This window comes from Podarcis liolepis (assembly GCF_965112155.1).
Source record: "Podarcis liolepis genome assembly, chromosome: 13".
Lineage (NCBI taxonomy): Eukaryota > Metazoa > Chordata > Lepidosauria > Squamata > Lacertidae > Podarcis > Podarcis liolepis.
In genome coordinates this window covers 17,724,047-17,745,313 of record NC_139573.1, presented here as the reverse complement: position 1 = coordinate 17,745,313, position 21,267 = coordinate 17,724,047, and the positions used below count along the sequence as shown (strand labels likewise).

The following is a 21,267-nucleotide window of genomic DNA, read 5'->3' as shown; positions in this document are numbered from 1 at the left end:
CTGGGATTATTGGGCGATGAAATGTGGGGAAGAGGGGACAGGGCATGTATTTTTCTTATTGAATGCCCTTCTACCCCAGCTTTTTATCCACGGAGCTGAACATTGTCCTCCCCTGCTCCTCATTTAATCCCCACACCAACCCTGTGTGGTAGGCTAGGTTGAGAGGCGGTGACTGGCCCAAGGTCACCTAGCGAGCTTCATGGCTAAGTGGAGATTTGAACCCTGGCCCAACCCTGAGTCTAACCACTGCACTACACCACACTGGCTTATATATCTATAAACTCATGTTTGTAGAGCACATGCAGCTGCGTAAAAGAGGGAATTTTACCCGGCACGTGCAATTGGTCATGCAGGGATGAGAAAAGCCACTCTTGCTGCAATGTCCCCATCTACACATGGGAGCAGCCCTGTCATTAGGCAGCGAGAGATGGGCAGATGATGGCGTCTCTGGCCTTCCTTTCCTCCTCCATGGTCCTTGGCTGGAGAACAGAGTTGTGTGTGACAGGCAGCCTGCCTGCACGGTGCCCCCAAAGCTGTTGGTTCATAGTTGCTCCCCCTTTCACCTTTTTACTCTGGTGTTTGCCTCACTAAGGGTCCTTCTGGAGTCTTTTATTGTGAGTCCCTGATTATTTCTGCTCTCGTGAGGTATTGGGTGACTATTCCCAATCCCGCTTCCAATATTGTTTGTCCCTGCAAAAGTTTTGGTGCGGATATACTGCTCCCTTCCCAATCAGTGCATGGGCTGTGATTTCCTCTTGAAATCCTGCAGCTTTTCAGAACGCAAATCTTCCACTTTTTAAAAAATCTTACTTTTGTTGTGATACAGAGCAAAAGTGCCCCTCCAGATGGCAACGATGCAGTAACACTGAGGAAGCACCACAGAACAGCTAATAAAGTCGGCGATGTATGGACAGTCCAGTATAAAATCCACAACCAATGACTATCAGGCAGTTACTTTAACTAATGCACTAATAATGTGTCAATGACATATCGCAGAATACAACCATTAAAAAATCCAGCCTTAGAATGTCCATGCCCTATATACATATTTTATTCCTCTCTTAAACACTTACTGTATATGCTTTTTCACATGGAGCTATGTATGCCCGCAATTGTGGTACGGTTTTCATATCTCCAGGGAATCTGTTTATTCCACTGCATCTTGCAATGTTTCGAATCTTTTACTATGGCAGTATCCTATGCGTTATTTACAAAGTGGCACACAACTCAGTAGTTACGGTAATGCGCACTATTATTTTGAGGCGAGGCAAGCTTTAACCCGCTAAATACGGTAACGCTGTGACGCTTTCCGCATAGGAGGTGAGAAGAAGAAAGCGATACGCTGAGTCACGCTTACCGTAATAAGCTAGATACAAGGACATGATTTTTCCCTCCGTTTGGGTATACAGTACTGTATTCCCTTGTGTTGACTAAAGCGGGCGGTGCAAACTTCAGGATTACTATCCGTGACTTTCGAGCACGTAACAGAACTGCAGGCGGATCCCTATAGATCTTTTAAGATCATTGTGGCTCTCAAATGTTTTAAATATGTTTTGCACTGCTTGACGATGGGGCAATTTTGTATTTGCACATTGTTTCCTGAAGCGTTTCCCCTGGAAAGGCGGTTTATAAATGTATTAAATAAAGGCAAGAAATCCTTAGCATCGAACGCGAACTTGCCTGCAACGCACCAGCTTCTGGGGCAATGGAACCAAGCCTCTTGCATATTGTTAAGCAGGGACAGATTGGCTTCTTCCCGTGACAAAGTGTGCCTGGAGGAGGCGTGGCTTAAAAAGAGAAACGCAGCTGAACCTTAAAAACTGCCCTGCTGGGTCAGAGCAAAGTCCTTCTGGTTTTGCGTCCCGTCTCCTACAGCGACGGGCCAGATGTCTCCCGGAAGCCCACGGCCAAGGTACGAAGGCAAACGCCCTCGATTGCTGTTGCACGCTTCCAAGGGCTGCAATTTGCAGATACACTGCCCCTGAACACGGAGCTTTAAAAGGCCTCCTTTTTCCTTCAAGGAAAATAAATCCCTGGGGCAGGAGGATATTAATTTTAGGGCGGCAGCTCTGCCATATATCTTTCCATACCCGTCCTCAGTGTCCCACATCCACTGAGTTAATTTATTTTCGTGTCCTAGCACAGGATGCCGCTCGATCCTAACTTGTAGCCTTCCCAACAACCCCCCCCCCCGCCACACCTGGGCCTTTCTTATCCCACCTCTGGAGCCCGCGCCCTCCCTCTCTCCCAACAGCTTTGCAATTGCTTCTCCTCCAGGGACGGGAACCTCGGTTGGCACCTTCGCTGTGACTCACGCGTGTTCCCCGCACCTTCCTCGCTCACAGGAACGTGGAAGCGTGAGAGTGGGGCGAGGATGATGGGCTGATTGTGACGCACAGAACTGGAGGATGGAGGGAGGCTCTCCGCAGTGGCGTGAGCCTCCCCAAAAACGGTGACCCGGAGACGAGTTCCCAGTTGGTACTTCTCTGTGTACGTGTGAATGCCGCAGCCCGTGATTAGAGAGAGGACAGTGTCCCATCCTGCTGCTTGAATATTTTTCCACGCACAGAAAATAGTGGGGGAGATAATGTTGCCCTCCTCTTATTTCCTGGAATGGAGCCTTTTGGGACTTCCTGATAAGGCTCCCCCTTTTCAGTAACCTTGCCTAATCTTGAGGCTAATTTTGTAACACTGAAGTCTCCAAGGCAGCTGGAGGAGGTGGTTTAACCTCCACGGCTTGCAGCGGAGGGAGCAGAATCTACCCCGGAAGCGGAGGCGGGAAGGGAAAATCCGTGGGTTTTCAGTCCCTCCTCCTCCTCCCCCTTCGCGAGCCCCGGCTTGTGTCACTGGCTCTGACGACAGCATCCTCCCCCGCACCCCGTCGCCATGGCAACCTTTTGTTACCTCCAACGCTTGAGTGGTCCAGGAGGGGAGGGGGCTGGCAAGGGTGGTATATAGGCAATGCTGGGGGGGAGCCAGGGAAGGAAACTCCTGATCCCCACCCAGAAGGAAAGAGGCGCTGGGAGAGAAGAAGCAAGGCCAGAGAAAAAAAATCTATATAGAGATATATAGTATTTATTAAAATAGATTATAGATACACCTGTAAAGGGAGATCTGTTTGGAAGCAGAGAAGAAGGGGATTACGAGATCGATCGGAAACACAGACATTCAGACGTCTTCTCGCCTGTTAGCCTCCTTCCTCGAAACCATTTAGGTGGGCCAGAGAGGGTTTCTTTCGTGGGGAGAGTTTTTGAGAGCTGTTCTCAGAGCTTCCATTGAAAGACAGCACTGCCTGGTAATTAAAAAAAACATACATTTCCTTTTTCAAAGTTTGGGGTTGTTTGGAGTAGAGGGGACAACTGATTGTGGTGTTGCTATTTCTGCAGAAGGGTCATGATTTCTGAAGTTGAGGGGGAGGGAAGGTTGAATGGCAGCTGGGGATGTTCTTAGATGTGTGTTTATTTGAATAGCGGGAGTGGTTGGGGAGTTTGAGGCAAATAATTTGGGGGTACTGAGAGGAGGAGCACATGGGATCAGATTTGGTGGTGACATGGGAGCAAGATAAATGTAAGATTTAAAGCGAGTTGAGCCACAATAACTACCACACCCTTATCAAGAGGCATGACTCCACACACACAAGCACAGGGTGGCTGTGCTGTGCTCTCCAGTATGATTCTGAAGGATGGGCTGGACTGAGGACGAACATTTGCAGGGAGTGGTATTGACATAATCAGTGTTAGATGCTACAACGCTTAATTCCAAAATCAATATTAGGTACCTTTATTGGGCCAGCAAAGGACAATGATCACAAAATAGGTGCTAGCATTCAAATTTTCCAGAACTCTTAATCAGTTTAGGTATTAAACAATACCAGGGTGGAGGGGTGGATGTTTGCTAGTGGTAAAGCCATCCATGTCTGCCTGTGTTAGCTAAAAGAGTTAAAACACTAGGCTAAGGGATTAGATACAGACATGGAAATTGTGCATTTTATGGGGTGCAGAGCCAGAGGTTAAGGGCCCAGGGGTGTGGGTTTATTGGTGGCAGGCAATAGGGAGAGGGGGCTAGAGGTTTATGCATTTTGAGGTTTGAAAGGAATGTGATTCAATATCACAGTCATGTCTAAAAACAAAGGAGGTGGAGAATGAGAGATTTTTTGGTGAGTGGACCTCATAGGATGAAGAGATAAAATAGATTGAGACTGTCATCCAAAGTGAGGCTCCCTCAAGAGCTGTTCAGACTGGACTCGTGTTACATCTAAACTGGGAGCAAAGCTGGTTGCAGGGGGAACTCACAAGTTGAGTGAAGAGGAAGCAGGCATAGAACACATTCTGCTTGTTAATTCAAAAGACGTCCTTACCATTTCCCCTCAGCATTAACACACAAACACACGACCTGCTACCTAAGAAGATGGAAGCATGGGGCAAGCCTTTCAAAATCCAGGATTTCTCTTAATTTTGATAATTGAAGATCAGTTTAAAGCACAAGTTCCAACTGATCTGTGTTAAAAGATCTTGAGTATATGCCCTCCCTGGACCCATATCCTCATCTAGGTTTCAAGGGTAGTGGCATCTGAAAGCACCCACAAGAATGGTTGAATGGAAGTGAAATAGAACAAGAACCTCTCTGTGTGAGTTAAAGTAAATTGGAGTGACATGTATTAATTGTGCTTGGTGGCATATCTGAACTGACTATGTGTTGAGCCCGATTAATAGGAAAATGAGTATATGTTTGAATTCCCCAGCAAGACCCAGCATTATTCTCCAGGATATAGCGTTCCAAATGGACCCACTACAATCCTTGCAGAATGCATCAATGAAGCATTTTGTATACTCACAGCCTAGTAGACCCCGTGATGTCAAATATGTGTTGCCCTGACATCTCAAATTTCAGGACAAACCAGAAATATCTAGTTAGGACCACAATGCCCTGCTATTTTTTAAATTTTTTTATTTACTGAGGGAGTGGTCTTTTAGTTGGATCTTAGCTGTAGTTACTGTGGAGGTGAGATGGGGCCAGATTGTTGAATGAGAAGATGAACATTGAGGGGAGAAGCAAAAACTATGGGGGATTATTACAAATATGCCCCACCTCCTATACAGGAGGAGGGAACCTCTGATGCAAAACTGTCACCCTCCCTTTGCACCAATAATCATTGAGTATGAGTCACGCTTTGAGCCCATGCCTGTGATGGCAAAGAGGGTGGGGTGCAGATAGCCAATTAGGAATGGGCATGGGTTAGGCAGGGTGAGTTGAATGGGGAGGGGCTGGTAAAGAGCCCGCTGGCCCTTTAAGAAGCTGTCCACTCCTACTCCCTATTCCTCCATTTTCCCACCATCGTCGCATCATTCCTGCAGCATCACAGTTTCTAGCTCCTTCCCTTTCTCCCTCCCCACAACCTAACCCTGAGATGAGAACAGCAGCTGCTACGAAATGACCAAGGTAGGCAGGCTATTGGGAGACGTTTGGCTTTGCAAGGAAGCAGAGATCAAAGGAAGCAGAACTCTTTGATCTCGCTCCCTCCACATCCCCATCTTTGCATCCCATTCACTCCCTTTGCTCCCCTTATCACCTCACTTTGCTCTGTCTGCTCATTCACCCACCTTTCTCTCCTGTTTCACAGCGCCACAAATAACCTATCCATCTCTTCCATCTGCTTTAAAAAATTGCAAGTTCATTTCCCACCTCTGTCTCACCCCACGCCTCCCCAAATCCCATGCTTGTTCCTGTATTTGTTAGAATAGGGGGGGTAGCAGAAAAGGAGGAGGCAGAATCAGGGCATAGGGACTTTTGCTCTCTGAGAGCGTGCCAAACTCTCAGTAGCAGCTGCTCAAGTGAAAGAATGGAATCATGCATTTTTTAACTCTTTAGTTTGTTTATGTGACCAGTCCTTTGAACTTTATCACCTCTTTCTTCCCCCCTAGCTGTTATGTACGCTGAACCATCCGCCATGAATTTCCGGAACCACGGCTTCTTCCGCCGTTCTCCGCCTCCTTCTGTGGCCAAGCCTGCCCCTGCCGCTGGGAACACTCTGTCCGTCTTAGGAGGCATCGCTCAGATCTCCCCTTGCCTCTACCTCTCCTCCGGCAATGCTGCGTCCAACAGGCACATGGTCTACTCCAGGGCAGTGACTTGTGTCGTGAACGCCACCATGGAAATCCCCAACGCCAACTGGCCAGATATTGACTACGTCAAGGTGCCTGTCCCCGACCTCCCTCACGCTCCGCTGTCCTTGTACTTTGACTCTGTGGCCGACAGGATACACCAGACAGGGAAGAAGAATGGGAGAACCCTTGTCCATTGCGTGGCAGGGGTCAGTAGATCTGCCTCACTCTGCATCGCCTACTTGATGAAATACCACCGGTTGAGTCTCTTGGATGCCCACGAGTGGGTGAAGAGCAGGCGACCCGTCGTAAGGCCCAATGTCGGCTTCTGGAGACAACTCATTGAGTACGAACGCAAGCTGTTTGGCAAGAACACCGTCAAGATGGTGCCCTCACCCATTGGCTTGGTCCCAGATATCTATGAGAAAGAGACCCGGGGGCTGGTCCCCCTGTGGAACTTAAGATAGACGCTGGGCAACTTTGGGAATGTGGTTGGGTGACGCGGGCTGCTTGAATTTAGGATCAAAACGTTCCACCATGTTCGGACCACTCCTAAGAACTTCCGGCATGGTGGACTTTGGTAAGAAAATGCTGTTACGATAGTCTTTTTTTGTGAGACCTTGCAATATGATTAGATCATGAAAAAGACCTTGAGTTGCTTGGCCATTTCAGTGTGATTGACTGGTTCCGCCACGTCAAATGTTACTAAGAACTTATGTAGTTTTGCTTGTATTAAGAGAAGATGGTTAATAGCAGAATATAGGCAGTAAATATATTTATCTAAAGCAGAGCTTCAAGATCTGAATAAATTGACCCTCCCTTTGTGAGGAGGAAAGGGAGAAAAATAACTTATTGAAGACAGCTTCAGAATTACTTCCTGGCAGTAGGGTCTGGGTTTCCTTTGGTTTTAACAAACACAATAAACTTCCCCCCCAGAGAGTGAAATCTTAGCAGTAATGACAGGCATTAATGTTAACATTGCTCCCAAGGCACACATTGTTTAAGGACTGCTTTGCCAATAAGGAGGCAGAAGTGAAGAAGCTGATGATGATCGAACTACCAAGGGCAGCTGGTACATTTCAGTTCCGGAAAGCAGAGGGAGTCTTCAGTACAATAGTTTTCACTGTGCAGGCTCCAACCCAGCAGCCCATGGGTATAATGAATACTGCTGTTTCAGTATAAAACTGTTCCAACCCAGGAAAATCCACTCATGTGGGGAACAGAGGATTAATGCTCATATTACCTCAGTACAGGGCTAGCTGTGGAGGGCAAAAAGCACAAAGAAAGGTAAATTGTCCAGTGGGGAGGGGACAAAGTAAAAAAACTATATCTATTTCTGACACTGGGGAATTTCCGTTCAGCATTAGAAGCCTGTTACCTCGCTTCCTCAGGAATAACGAACAACGTGGTGGGGCTCTGGCATTGTGTGGGGAAGGGCAAACCATTTTCTAATCACAAGTTGAGAGCAACGTTTTCTGGACAAAAAATCCCTCAGAGTAGAATGTGTGCATGTGTTTTTAAAAGCTTTTAATGCCACAGAGAGGACAAAATGATAGGATAACAATAGTTATGGGGGTAAATTTAACATCTGAGGAGATGGATCCACAGTTAAGTATGCTAGTGAAGGGGAACTGGGGTCTATTTGAAGATTTTCTGACTATACCAGAGAGTGAAAGGTGGAGGTGAATCCAGAGTCAGCCGTTTTATTTCAAATTAATTTGAATATTTGAAAGTCAAGGGAACAGCTTGGGATGTTCAAGGCCTAGAGTTACCCAGACTACAATAAGGAGTTGTGAGGTAGCGGGGAGTAAAATATTCCAAATGGAATAGGTTTTAGAAGTTACATAGGGTGTTCTGCCATATAAATTAGCTTTGGAGGTACAGGTTTCCAAGTGCTTTAAAGAAATTATTAGAAAGCACAAATTTTGTCATTTTAAATCTTCACTAAATAAGGATGTTCCAGATAGAGAGACCCCTTTAAAGAAGTTTCCTTAGCAAAGTTATTGCCCTGTTGGATGGATGGGCTTAACACTCAGCAACCCCTTGGTTGTTGTTTCGTTTCTATTAGTACTGGTTTTTATTATAGTATTGTAAAAGGTGTGGTTAACTAGGACTTCCACAGCAGTGCTTTTCTCTCCAGAACAAGGAACTTATTTCACCCTCACTTTTGGAAGTTTTAGCTTGCACTGACTTTTCAGAGCGATTTCCCCCCAGAACCTTGCCTGTCAGTCAAGCCTGGCTAGAAAGTTCTAGAAGCTCATAGCTAAAGTAGGCCTGTGTGGTATCTGAGAAAAGGATCGCTTACTGGCTGAATATTTCAAGGCTAATTTATAAAGTGTGTGTGGGGGGGTTTGAATTCCTCTGTTCTCACTGCAAAATTTCTACTACATTCGAAATGTCTTGAAGCATAGATAAGCAACTGGCAACTCAGGACCCTCTCTCATATTTGAAGGTGGACAACTGCCCCACACATACGATACTCACCATGAATAAATTGAAGTGGACAATGTATTCATTTGTGTCCACATTGTCATCTATTATAGACAGTGTTAATGAAAATGTAGAAGTGTAATTCTTTTGGTTAAGGAATTCTAAACATATACATGACATATTAGGTTTTCTCTTGTAGACTAACGCTAGTACGGTGGTTCCTTATGTCAAACCTCTTAGCAGCTGAACATTCATCTATTGAAAAGACTGAGGGAAAACTACGTTGCTTTTGAGCAAAACTCAAACGCCCTTCACTCTGTATGTTTTCAAGTATAGGTGTCAAAGCCCAAAGGTTTGGGCTATTTAAGGATAGTCTTGCATGAAAGAGGAAGAATTTTGAGCTGAAAGTGACATCTGGAAAGATAAGTTTTTACCCATGCAACTACATATTCCTGCTTCAAAATTAGACACTGAACCCCCAAGTTAGAGAAGAGCATTTAAATCTCCCCAAAGGCCTGGCATCTTAATAGGTGAATTAACACAAAAGAAAGAGTCCTATCTTCTAAGACTGAACACAGGACTGGTCAATGTAGAGACATCTAGCATCTATTGTCCTCCGAAAGTATCTCTGAATTGGGCTCAGAAACAGAACTACTGCTGTCTGAGGAGGAAATTGTCACAGAGGATGGAACATAAGCTGGTCTTCCTTTCAAGTGGTGAATATGTACATAAAACCTCTGCAGTTCTGTATACTTTGTAAATACTAGAGGATTAAAAGAAAAAATATCTATATTAATTAAAGTTAGGGTTTCTTATTGCTTCCGTTCAATGACAAAATATCTTAATAAATATAAAAATGTAAATGAGCCGCTCCCTGCAGTGTTATTGCCTATTGGTTTTAGAGTTTCATAAAATGGTGTTTTGTTTTGGTTTTGCATTCATGTGAGGGAGAGGGACCACACAGCTCCATGATAGAGTATATGTTTCGTATGCATAAGAGCCTAGTTTTAATCCTGGGCTAGTTAAAAGGATCTAGTGATGGGAAAGAATCCTCCCTAAGAGCCAGTGCACAACCCTGGGCCAAATGCACCAACTTTCTGCCTTGCTATAAGGCTGGTTCCTAGGAGGCACAGACAAGGAAATAGAGAGGGGATTTTGGTAGGCTTCCTTTCAAAATAATCCAAACTGGACTGAATGATGAACGACCTCACTTTGCGATCTCACAAAAGATGCTGTCCCAGGAAACCCCAATCTTGCAGAGTATTTCATCAGCACATGCCACACCCATCTACTTTATTAGGACCTTGCTATTTTTTAAGTTTTTGTAGCTATTGCAAAAAACTCTCCACTGCCATTTCTTGTATGCATTCAAAGATGTTGCCGTGACAGGATGAGAAGCCTGGGCAAGTGAGGCAAAGTTAAAGGATCTAGAGCAACTTCCCTGTGGTGGATTCCTAGACTGTAGAGGTGTGTGTATCGGTGTGAATAAGCCAAGTCTGTAGCAGACAAATGGGTGAGGCCACTGCAGCCCACAGCACCCGCACTCCCCAGCAGTGTGGGATCATGTCACAGGGGGAAGAGCCACGCAGCCACAGAAGCTCCATTCCCAATATGCTAGAGCAGGGTAGGCAACCTAAGGCCCGTGGGCCGAATGCGGCCCAATCGCCTTCTCAATCCGGCGCACGGACGGTCTGGGAATCAGCGTGTTTTTTAGATGAGTAGAACGTGTCCTTTTATTTAAAATGCACCTCTGGGTTATTTGTGGGGCCTGCCTGGTGTTTTTACATGAGTAGAACGTGTACAGTGGTACCTCGGGTTAAGTACTTAATTCGTTCTGGAGGTCCGTACTTAACCTGAAACTGTTCTTAACCTGAAGCACCACTTTAGCTAATGGGGCCTCCTGCTGCCGCCGGAGCATGATTTCTGTTCTCATCCTGAAGCAAAGTTCTTAACCTGAAGCACTATTTCTGGGTTAGCGGAGTCTGTAACCTGAAGCGTCTGTAACCTGAAGCGTATGTAACCTGAGGTACCACTGTAATTTTATTTAAAACACATATCTGGGTTATTTGTGGAGCATAGGAATTCGTTCATCCCCACCCCCACCCCGCCAAGTATAGTCTGGCCCACCAAATGGTCTGAGGGACAGTGGACCAGCCAACAGCTGAAAAAGGTTGCTGACCCCTGTGCCAGAGCCTCTGGTTCTACGAGATCTAGAAGTTTGGCCTTTTAGGAAAAGCTGCAATAATTGAGACGCTTTGACGGATCCCGCTTCTGCACCAGTTGTTGGATTATGGTGAATGACTTAGCCTATACGTTCATGAAAAGAGCAGTTGGGAGGGTGTACGGAGTCTCACTTAGAAAGTCCAACATTTATTAACAAATATAAAACATTTTAGCTGTAAAATCTCCAGAACACCATCCATAATTAAATGTGGTCCACATTGCAAAGGCACATCTGTCCTCTAACCAAGTGAATCAATTCCGTTCTCATTTAGGAGGTGCCCAGAGGGAAGAGAAATGCCACAAAATATGAAAAGAGGCAAGGTACCAAACCATATGGGAAATGAAGCTCCACATCCCCTCCTTTGCAATATACTCTTGCATGTGTTTAGGGTTCTTGTTTACTCTTGGAAAGAAGGGTCATAGGGGAAGGTGGCCATACCTCAACTATAATACAACTATTTGAAGGAACTGGTCTCTCTCTTTCTGCCCATCTCCCTTAGGAGTACAAATATTTTTGGGAAGGGATGAACCTTTGCCCTCAGCAGAGACATTTGTGTCCCGCCTTTCATGCTAGTGATGGGGAAACAGCAACAAAAATATTAACATTATCTTTGTTTTGTCATGCATGTCGAGTGGAGTAAAATGGGCCAAAAACATCACGAAGCCCCCTCTTGGTTGTCAGGGTCAGACCAACTTGTGTTTCCCCTCAAAATTAGGGCAACAAGCAACCCACGAATGCCTACGCTTCCCTCCAACCCTAGAGTCAATTGCTTTCCCCATCTGAACTGATAACACCTTTAAGGTGGGACCAGTCCCTAATAGGACTGTGGACGGGTGAATCCTCTGGGGAGCTGAGCTGCTTAGGCTTGCTGTAGAGACTCCAGACGTTTTGACGCCTTGGGCGGCCTGTGTGAATAAATGGGGAAAGAGAGAGACAGAAAAGAGTTTCACATGAAGAGGCAACAGCTACAGCTCTAAGGACACTTGTAGGGCTCCATGGACCAAGCCCACTTGCTCTGAACTCACAACCACAAGATGTGAAGCACATGCCTTCAAGCAAAACCCCCTCTTGGCTTCTCCCCTCTTACAGCATTCACTCCCCTCGCATCTAAACGAAACCCCTAGAAGTCTACCATCATTTTTCTTACACCCGTGCCCTTTTTCCTCCCCGCCCCTGCATGCATGCATGCAAAAGAAAAAGAAAAAAGAAACTGGAATATCTGTAGTATTTACTTGGTCACCAAAAGGAACGGTTAACGTGCATCCTTTGGTCAGAAATAAGACACAAAAACAAGACTGGAACTAAACGACAATCAGTTAGAAAAGTAGAGTATCCAAGATTGGGAAGAAGCGTATCACAAGCCCCACGTCCGATTTCCAGTTTTCCCACCAGACGATGTGCGATATTAAATGTTAATCGCACAGAGGGAGCGCTGAAATCAAATGGGCTTTAGTAGCTTAAATCCACTGATATCAGTGGGCCTGCTCTGAGTGTGACTTAACTGGATATCACCCTGCGTGGGGCAGGTAGGCTCAAATACACATGCAAAACAAAGGCAGAAATCAGGAAGTTAAAGTTTCCAGGTTTCTTCCTATCTACCACTAGCCATGCCCCTTCTCTTTGGCTCCTCCCACCTTTACCTTGTGTGGCGATGATGTTGCAGAGATCGAGCGAAGCAATTTCGGCGGCCACTTCCCGCTTCTTCTTCAAGGCCTTGCATTTGGCCAGAGTTGGTGCCCCTGAGAAAAGGGGAGGGAAAACACAGGCCAAGAAGTGAGACATGTGGGCAAGCGTCCCCCTGTGCTCAGAAGGGGAAGACTGAAAAATAGCCACACTCTGAAAAAGATGTTGCTGTAATTTCCCTGAGGTACGGTGCCTTTAAAAGAGCCTGATGGGTACAAATTCAAACAGGGGCAGCTTTTCATTAACATGGGGATGTAGTAGTGAGGAAAGCAAGTTCTCTTCAAGTCTCACAAACCAAAGAAACCTTGATGGATGGGAGAAACTAGAGAAGGGCTTTAGCGCAGTGACAGAACATATGCTCTGCATGCAGAAGGTCCACGCTTCAACCCTTGGCATCGCCAGTTAGGGCTGGAAAAGTCCCCTGCCTAAAGTGCGGGAGAGTCACTGGCAGCCAATGCTGAGCCAGAAGGAACAGTCGTCCAACACATTAAAAGACAGCTTCATCTGATGGATTTCTGGATCATGCAAAGAATCTGGCTTTTGAGGCTGTAAAAAATAGTCTCTGGAGACACTTGTTTAAATTTCTGACTCAGAGGACCCCCAAGTAGGAATTACAGTAGTGAAGGCAGTGTGTGTGGTCACGGGACTCCCAACAGCTCTTTCCATAATCGCACAAGATCAGCTACTGACTTTGAAAATGGGCAGTGTGTGCGTAACTCCTACAGGCTGGTTGCAGCACCCACAACTTCCTTGGTCTGAACGTGGGGTTTGGAAGCAAGCACACACAGTGCTGCTGGCCCCTAGTTCCTGGATCCAGCCTTTCCCTCCCTCTCTCCTTCCCTTGAAAACAGGCTTTCCCTGCTCTTCCCAGTTTCTGCCTAAAGCATCCAACTTGCACCTACCCTTCAGGCCGAGGTTTTCCAGCTCCTCTTTCAGCACCTTCAACTGAGCATTGCGGGAGTGGCAACCGCTAAGCAGCTTCTTGTAATTCCGATGGGCACCACACTCCCGGATGTAGCGTTTCAGGCGTCGGATTGAAGAGTGCTCCTCATTCTTCCTGGAGTGATGCTCTTTGTCCTGCAGCAGGTGGGGAACGGGGAAGAGATTGCAAAACCTGACACGGGGTCCATAAAAACGCTGCATTTTCAAAAGGCAGCCATTCCTTTAAAATAACCACGCTGTGCCTTATTGCAAGGGAGGGGAAATTTTCCAGCCGCATTCCCTTTTGGGTGCCGCATGCTAGTGGAAGGGCCTTAGCTTTTCAGGCAGAAGATTCCCAGGCTCAACCCCCAGCCTCTCCACACAGATGCTGCTGCCAGTCAATGTAGACAACAATGAGATAGATGGGCCAATGGTCTGAGATTCTGTTCCTATGGTCTTAAGTTAAATGCCTGGGAAGTATGTGTATCCTGAAAGGCAGGATGCATAGTTAAAATACACACACAAATTTGATTTTCAATATAGAAGCAAAAGGAAAGAGTAAAGGTGGGCAGCTTGCTTAGGCTAAGGGCCCCACTGCCCATTAATCCCCAAACTCTGTGCTCCCTGCGTGCCTGACATTCGCACAATGATTCAGGTTACTTTTGAGAACAAAAGCTCGTGCCAGACTACACTCCATGGCCAGGCTGAATATACACTGACCAGCACATTATGGCGCTGGAACTGCCACCCAGAACACAAAAGACTTGAGTAAATATCAATCTTGGAAATATCTTAACATGCTGGGGGGGGGGGGGAAGGGAGGGAGAGGACAAACTGTGCCCGCAATTGTACAGAGCTATTAATGTTTGGCATTGCCAAGCAAAGATCTCCTTACCTTTCCTTTGCGTTTGGAAGAACGGGGGTCATCTTCATCTCCTGAGCTTGAACTCGCTTCCCTCCTTTGGGGCTTCTGCACCCCAGTCTTCTGCAGTCCTTTTTTCCTTCCCACCAATTCACTTCCACTGTCCTCTGAATCCGTCTCCAGATCTTTTTCAGCGATGGTATGCTTTCTCTGGGACTTCTCTCCTTCCTTTCTCAGCGACTCTTCCTCTGAGCTACATTCACTTCCAGACACACTCTTGTCCTTCTTTTTAAGCTCTCTTTTCTTTCTCAACTTTCCACTTTCCCACTCTTCTGACCCATCCTCTGATTCGTCTCTGCTCCCGTCAGACATCCTGGATTTGCTTTTGCCCCTTTCCATCTCCTCGGTCTCACTGCACGATTCATCTTCGCTCCTGCTGGGCTCCTTGGTCCCTTTTCTTTTTCGCTCTGAGCTCTTACGCTCATTTCTCTCGCTTTCCAATTCTTCCCTGCTTGTGCTTTGCTTGGGAGGCTTATGCTTCCCCTGCTTTTTCTCCTCCAGTTCCTTCCTCTTCTGCGTCTTTTTCATTCCTTTGCTGGCCTGCCTCCTGAACTCCCCATCGTCTTCAGAATCGCTCTCTGAATCCCTCTCCAGCTCCTCTGCCCTAACACTTTCCTTGCTTCGTTTACTATTTCTCCTCATCTTGTTTTGCATGCTGGGCTGCTCATCCTCTGAATCGCTCTCTGATTCATCCTCAGCCTCACTCTCCTCTTGAGCCTTCAAACATCTTCGTCTTGGCCTGTTCTGAGCCTTTTTGCCACCACTGCCCTTCATCTCCTCTTCACTCTCACTTCCATCAATTCTTCCCCCCTCGCACATTTTTCTTGCCTTGGGCAGCTCCATGTCCTCTTCCGACTCTTCTTCCATTTTTCTCCTTTGCTCATCCACATTTCTGTTCTTTCCTTTGCCCAGTGTCTCAGTCCGCTTCTCTTCTTTGCCAAACCATTTCTTTTTCTGGGTCTTGTAGTTGCTCAGCTCTTGTTCAGAGTCACTCCCTGATTCGATTCTTTGGCCTTTTGCTGCCTTATGTTTTCTGATCTCTTCAAGGTCACTCTGTTCCTCTTCTGTTGCCTCCTTCGTCTCACTCCCTGATCGTTCTCTCTGTCTCCTGCTACCTTTCCCCCTCTGGGGTCGTTCCCTCCTTCTCTTCTTTGCACTTTGCCCATCGCTCTCGGATCCGCCAGCCTGCCCTTCTGCTCCGGAATCTTGTTGGTCGGAGCAGCTAGAAGATTTCCCAGCTCCAACATGCTTAGGTATCTTCTTGGAATCAATCCCAGAATCTTTATCATCAGAACTGACTTCTGGAAGATAAAAAGTGAGCAACATGACAGATATTGAGAAGGGGCACTAATCAGTCTACTTGGCTGGAAATTTGCCTGGTCACCTGTGGCAAGTTAACAACTGTCTGCAGGCGACCAGGCATCCCCAATGTTGTCGCAACTGCTGGTGGTGGAGCCAATAGGGTCACGTGTGCCCCCTCCATAATAGCATAGCCCTGTAATGCATAGCAACCCACTATGAGGAATATACCCTTGTCCGACTAATTCAAATTATTTCCCACCCTGTTTCTTTTTAACATTTGTTCAATTTTTTTAAAAAAAGCAAAGAATAAAAAACACAATTTTATTTGCCGACTCAGCAGAATTAATTTAGCAAACAGCAGAGGAGAGAAAATGCCACAGAGGAAAGCAAGTAGGAATCGTTACGGTGATCAGAGGTCAAAAATCCATCTAATAACAAACAAAAAACAACCTGCTGAGGAAAAAAACCCTCAAAAAAGGGAAAACCACACACACACACAAAGTAACTGCACTCACAAGAACACAGCAGTTAAAGGCCCGAAGAACACCAGTGATTAAACTGGCCTGCTTCAAGCAGGGGCAGAAAAAATGAATTGCTGCTTGCAGAGGGGCAACTTAGAAGCCTCCGATAAGGATGGTGTTTTTACTGCCTTCAAGAAAGTGGAGCATAACAATATCCCACTGTCCTATTTTCTATTTTCAAACATGAAATACCATAAATAAAGGAAAAATAGTAACATTACTTTTTAAAAAAGGATAAGTGTTTATTAAAAGTGTTTAGAGACTCAGTATTCATTATTTATTTATTTCATAAAATTTATGCACTACTTGATTGTAAAAAACAAACAAACCTCAAAGCGGTCTACAAAAAGATAAAACAATAAAGTAGGTTCACAGCCCTACTTTAAAACGTACAAGAGTTAAAATACTAAAATAGATCAAAATTACCTCAGCTTTCCAAGCATCTGGTTAAGCTTGTCTAAAAAAAGAATATTTTTAGCAGGTGCCGAAAAGCATACAGTGAAGACGTTGGCCCGATTTCAAGAGGCAGGGAGTTCCAAAGTGCAGGTGCTGCCCCACTAAACAATCGACTTCGCACCAATGCAGAGTGGGTATGACACGGCACCGTAGTAGTGCCAAGGTGAGTTCCAGGCAAATATTCCAGAGATGTTCCACCACCTCAGGCCACCATCATCCACACTCAGAAGATGTGGTGCTTCCCTTATGGCCTCCTCCTCCCCACGAGGCCTGTTTTTAGGCTCAAGCCAGGACAGGGATCATAGAATCATAGAGTTGGAAGAGACCACAAGGGCCATCGAGTCCAACCCCCTGCCAAGCAGGAAACACCATCAGAGCACTCCTGACATATGGTTGTCAAGCCTCTGCTTAAAGACCTCCAAAGAAGGAGACTCCACCACACTCCTTGGCAGCAAATTCCACTGTCAAACAGCTCTTACTGTCAGGAAGTCAGGATCTACCCAGGGAGAAGAAAGCTGACAGTGGCGGAGGTAATGTGTGTTCAGAAAACACGAATGAACGTTCCACCTTACATGAAAAACTCTCTGCATTTTGATAATTAAGAGACATGCTAGTGTTCCATGAGCATATAGCTTTTCCATTCTTTTATACATTTAAAAATGTGTTCTGAAAGTGGCAGAGAGCCTATAAAGGAGGTAACCACATGCTTTCTGTGAAAAGCCCTTTCTCTCTACGCATAAAAATGCAGCTGACACAGATCTCCATTAAGGTAATTCTCAACATAACTAACAGAATCCTTCCAACTCTACAATTCTACGATGCAGGAATCTGGCTGAAGCTAAGCAAGCCATCAGTGATGGAGGGAAGGGCCTGAGTGTGGGATAAAAGACAAAACAAAGTGGATTTTTAAAACAAGAGAAGCTGATTTCAATTATGTGCTGCTATCAGCCCGTTATCTGGACTGCGAGTCCCTCAGAGGAAGGTCCCAGCAATTTCCTGCCAGAAAGCCAGGTCATCCAAGCAAACTGAAAGCAGTGCATACTGGACAGACAAGTAGCAGCACTTCCTCACGGACTGTGCAATTGCTTTAAACAATCACAGAACCAAGAATAAATCAACAAGGAGTTTCAGAAGGAGGTTTCTCTCTGTTTCTTTGATAACACCTGGACGGGAAAGATTAACGATTTGGGAGCTGCCAAAATAGCAATGGACAAAACTCTGAATTTGGATGCAATTAAATGAAGCGGTGCGATGAAAAAACAAAAACAGCTGAAAAAGTACAATATACAGACAAATCTGCACTCCATAGGGGGAAAAAATATCTGTTTTCTGACATGAATGAGGATCACATAACCAGAGTCAAAACGTGGAGGAAAAAATCGGATATGGAATTATGAAAAACATTGATGATGATGAGAGGCAGGACTATGATGTTGAAAGCACTTCAGAATTCAGACCGTGGGAAGCCAAAACAAAAATTATTAAATTTGGAAGAGAATTGGACTTTTTTATTTTAGTTTTTTATTTTCATTGGATTTGATTGGATATGTTAATTAGATGTTTTAATTAAAAAATTAATAAACACTTTTAAAAAAATAAAATAAAATAATCACAGAACCATAACTGTCAACTTAAGATTTGAAAATAAGGGATCAGCAGCCTCAAAAATAAGGGATCAGCAGCCTCACCTGTCCCAGGGACAGTCTATGGGTATCTAACAATCCAGGATAGCAGCTGGAAACGGTGCTGGAATAAGGGAATTTCCCGCAAAAAAAGGGAAGGTTGACCGCTATGCACAGAACTCTCTCTCACACACACTCATGCTCCAAGAGTCTCAGATACTCCCCTGCAGCTGCATCTCACAAGGAAAGGATAGTAAACAGGTGGGAAAAGTCATCTTTCCCAAAAAACTGTCAGCCTGCCATTTACAAATAATTGTGAAAACCAACCTTCAGAAAGACCCTTCCACAAGCGAGAGACTAAGACGATGCCAGGGAGCATTTGCATACAGGACAGCATTTTGCAATCTTGTCACGTACCTGGTATGCTTCCAGTTCGCTGCTTCTTGTGCTCTTGGATTTCTAACTCCTCGCCAGGGGTATCAGAGTTGCAGCGAGGTCGCTTCTGGATCATGGAGTTGATGTGAGTCTTGAATTTTGCCATGAACTCTACGGCATTCACGGAATCCTCCTCCTGTAGATGACATCAAAATGAAAAGTTTCCAGCTTTAACTATTTGGACCCCTTTCACTGCCTCCGGTGGCACAGCACACCTTTCCTCTCCTCCAGCTGCCTCCCCCAGAGAAAGTGCTGCCCTGCCCTTTACCCACTAACATTGCCCGCACCTCCATCCGGTTCAACTCGACTTCCACCAGCTGCCTGAGTTGCTTCTTTTGCTCTTCAGCCATACTCTCCCGCCCGGTATGAAGGAGATATTTCTTCCGGATTATAGCATTCGTGAGGGTGCTGCAAGAAACAGCAATAATGGTGAGGAATGAGGCTTTTGTTGAATAGCCACACATTCACTGTTAATGTCATTTCCAGTTCAAGTTTCATCTCCAGTTCCAATGCATATAAAAACAATACAATAATAAAATATCAACAGCCACCAAGTCACAAGGAACCAGCAAGATAAGCATGCCCATCTCCAGCACCAATGCACGGATTAACTGAAATCTGGGGCAAATAAACACATTTTTATTTGGTACTAAAAGCCCAACAACGTAGGCACCTATTATATCTAAGAAAGGAGGGCATTCCATTATTGATCTGCCAGTCCTGAGGGCACCCTCTTGTGTGTTGCCACATAGCAAGTGCTTGATAAATACAGTGGTGCCTCGCAAGACGAAAATAATCCGTTCCGCGAGTCTCTTCATCTCGCGGTTTTTTCGTCTTGCGAAGCAACCCTATTAGCGGATTAGCGCTATTAGCGGTTTAGCGGCTATTAAAGGCTTAGTGGCTAAAAGGCTATTAGTGGCTTAGCGGCTTAGAAAAAGGGGGGGGGAGCGAAAAAATCGCAAGACTCGCAAGACGTTTTCGTCTTGTGAAGCAAGCCCATAGGGAAATTCGTCTTGCGAAGCGCATCGAAAAACGGAAAACCCTTTCGTCTAGCGGGTTTTTCGTCTTGCGGGGCACCACTGTACAACATACAGGCAGGCTTAAATGGGAGCAGGCAATGCACAGAGTGTGTAGGTCCTAAGCCATGTAGGGTTTTACATGTCCACAACCTCCCGATGGGAGACAGGTGCACCATGTACTTAAAAGTACTTGAGCAAAATGGTCACAGCTGGTGTCTGTGGGCTCCCTCACCCTAGACATTGGGCTTGTTACCTGAGAACTGGCCTATGTGTGTAAAAGGTAAAAAGGTAAAGGACCCCTGGACAGTTAAGTCCAATCAAAGGCGACTATTGAATTGCGGCACTCATCTTGCTTTTCAGGCTGAGGGACCCAGCGCTTGCCCACAGAACACCGTGACAGGAGCCAGAGCACAAGGAAACGCTGTTTACCTTCCCACCGCAGCAGTACCTATTTATCTACTTGCACTGGCGTGCTTTCAAACTGCTAGGTTGGCAGGAGCTGGGACACAGCAAAGGGGGCTCACCCCGTTGCAGGGATTTGAACCACCAACCTTCTGATTGGCAAGCTCAAGAGGCTCAGTGGTTTAGCGTCACCCTATGTGTGTACTCACACCCCCCCAACTCTATGATGTCAAAACAGTAAATGTTCAAAATACACAGGATGGAGGCACATACATAGGTATATAAACCATATTCTGAAAAGAAGTAGCGAGCAATTCTGAAGCCATTTCGAGCCTCTTAAATGACCTCAACTATTTCTCTGCAGTAGCAGGAAGGAGATGAGGGAGAATACCTCCCCCAAAATAGTTCATCTGTAAATCCTAAGAGATAAAATTGCTTGGCATGTAGGGGGCTTACCCCTCCCTGGAAAACTGGTCTGGCATGTATCTGTTAAGATGTTAATAGAGCATCTGTGTATCAATCGGTGTAAGTTTGTAAGAGAGATTCAGGATCCATCGTCCTTACCAGGTAGGAGGGGTATCCTGGACACCCACCCATCCCCGGCCAGGGACTGATCACGACCTTCTCCTCCAAGGGAGGCCAGATCTTCATGGCAAAAGGTGCCAGCAGGTGTGCGCTCAGCGGTTCAGTCTTTCCTCGCGTCACACCCATTCCCGAGGAAGCGCCTTTCCCCCACCGCCTTCCCCGACGCGAAAGCGGCCGGCTGTGCGGTTTATTTCAGCGGCGAGGCAAACGCACTCTGCAAATGCCCAGGGGCACCCCAGTCTTCCTTAGTCCCGAGCGCGAAAAGCAGGTTTCAGGGCCAAAGGCCGCCGGCCCCGGGTTCAGCCTTGCAGGCGCCCCTTCAGCCGGAAGCCTTGCGCAGCTCCGGACTCTCACCTGAGGTCGGGCTTTTCCTGGAAAATAGCCCTGACGAAGGCTTCCATCCTCTGCAACTCCGCGGGATCCGCTGCCATCATTTCCCGCCAACGGGCTCCTCGGAGCTGAAGCGGTCCTTCTCCCCGCAAGGCCTACTGGGAAGTGTAGTCCCGAGGAACAGCGACCGCAGCAGCAGCCACCAGAAGAGCCTCTCACGGTGGCGGATGGAGAAACAGGGGAGCGACGCAGGGCGTGGGAGGCGTGGTTCGCGAGGGTTAGCAAAGGAGCCAATGGGAGCGGATTCGACGGCG

The 21,267-nt window shown here is 46.2% G+C and overlaps 2 protein-coding genes across 6 annotated transcripts; one reads left to right on the top strand and one right to left on the bottom strand.

Annotated features, from left to right (window-relative positions):
• The first annotated feature begins 1,660 nt into the window (after positions 1-1,660).
• Positions 1,661-9,394, top strand: LOC310691712 (dual specificity protein phosphatase 14-like). 5 transcript variants are annotated; one of them, XM_083471577.1, is made up of 2 exons: positions 1,661-1,912; positions 5,922-9,394. In XM_083471577.1, the coding sequence occupies exon 2, from the start codon at positions 5,927-5,929 to the stop codon at positions 6,566-6,568; it is 642 nt and encodes a 213-aa protein (XP_083327703.1). In that variant the 5' UTR covers positions 1,661-1,912; positions 5,922-5,926; the 3' UTR covers positions 6,569-9,394. The 5 variants fall into 5 exon arrangements, with proteins under 5 accessions (XP_083327703.1, XP_083327702.1, XP_083327701.1 ...); XM_083471576.1 differs by having other exon boundaries at positions 1,896-5,439; XM_083471575.1 differs by lacking the exon at positions 1,661-1,912 and adding an exon at positions 1,962-3,295.
• A 1,485-nt stretch (positions 9,395-10,879) lies between these two features.
• Positions 10,880-21,183, bottom strand: HIRIP3 (HIRA interacting protein 3). Its single transcript, XM_083469164.1, has 7 exons — positions 20,978-21,183; positions 18,905-19,025; positions 18,600-18,753; positions 14,255-15,582; positions 13,341-13,515; positions 12,396-12,494; positions 10,880-11,660 (listed from the first exon to the last, which is right to left on the bottom strand). The coding sequence occupies exons 1-7, from the start codon at positions 21,055-21,057 to the stop codon at positions 11,518-11,520; spliced, it is 2,100 nt and encodes a 699-aa protein (XP_083325290.1). The 5' UTR covers positions 21,058-21,183; the 3' UTR covers positions 10,880-11,517.
• Between the last annotated feature and the right edge of the window lie 84 nt (positions 21,184-21,267).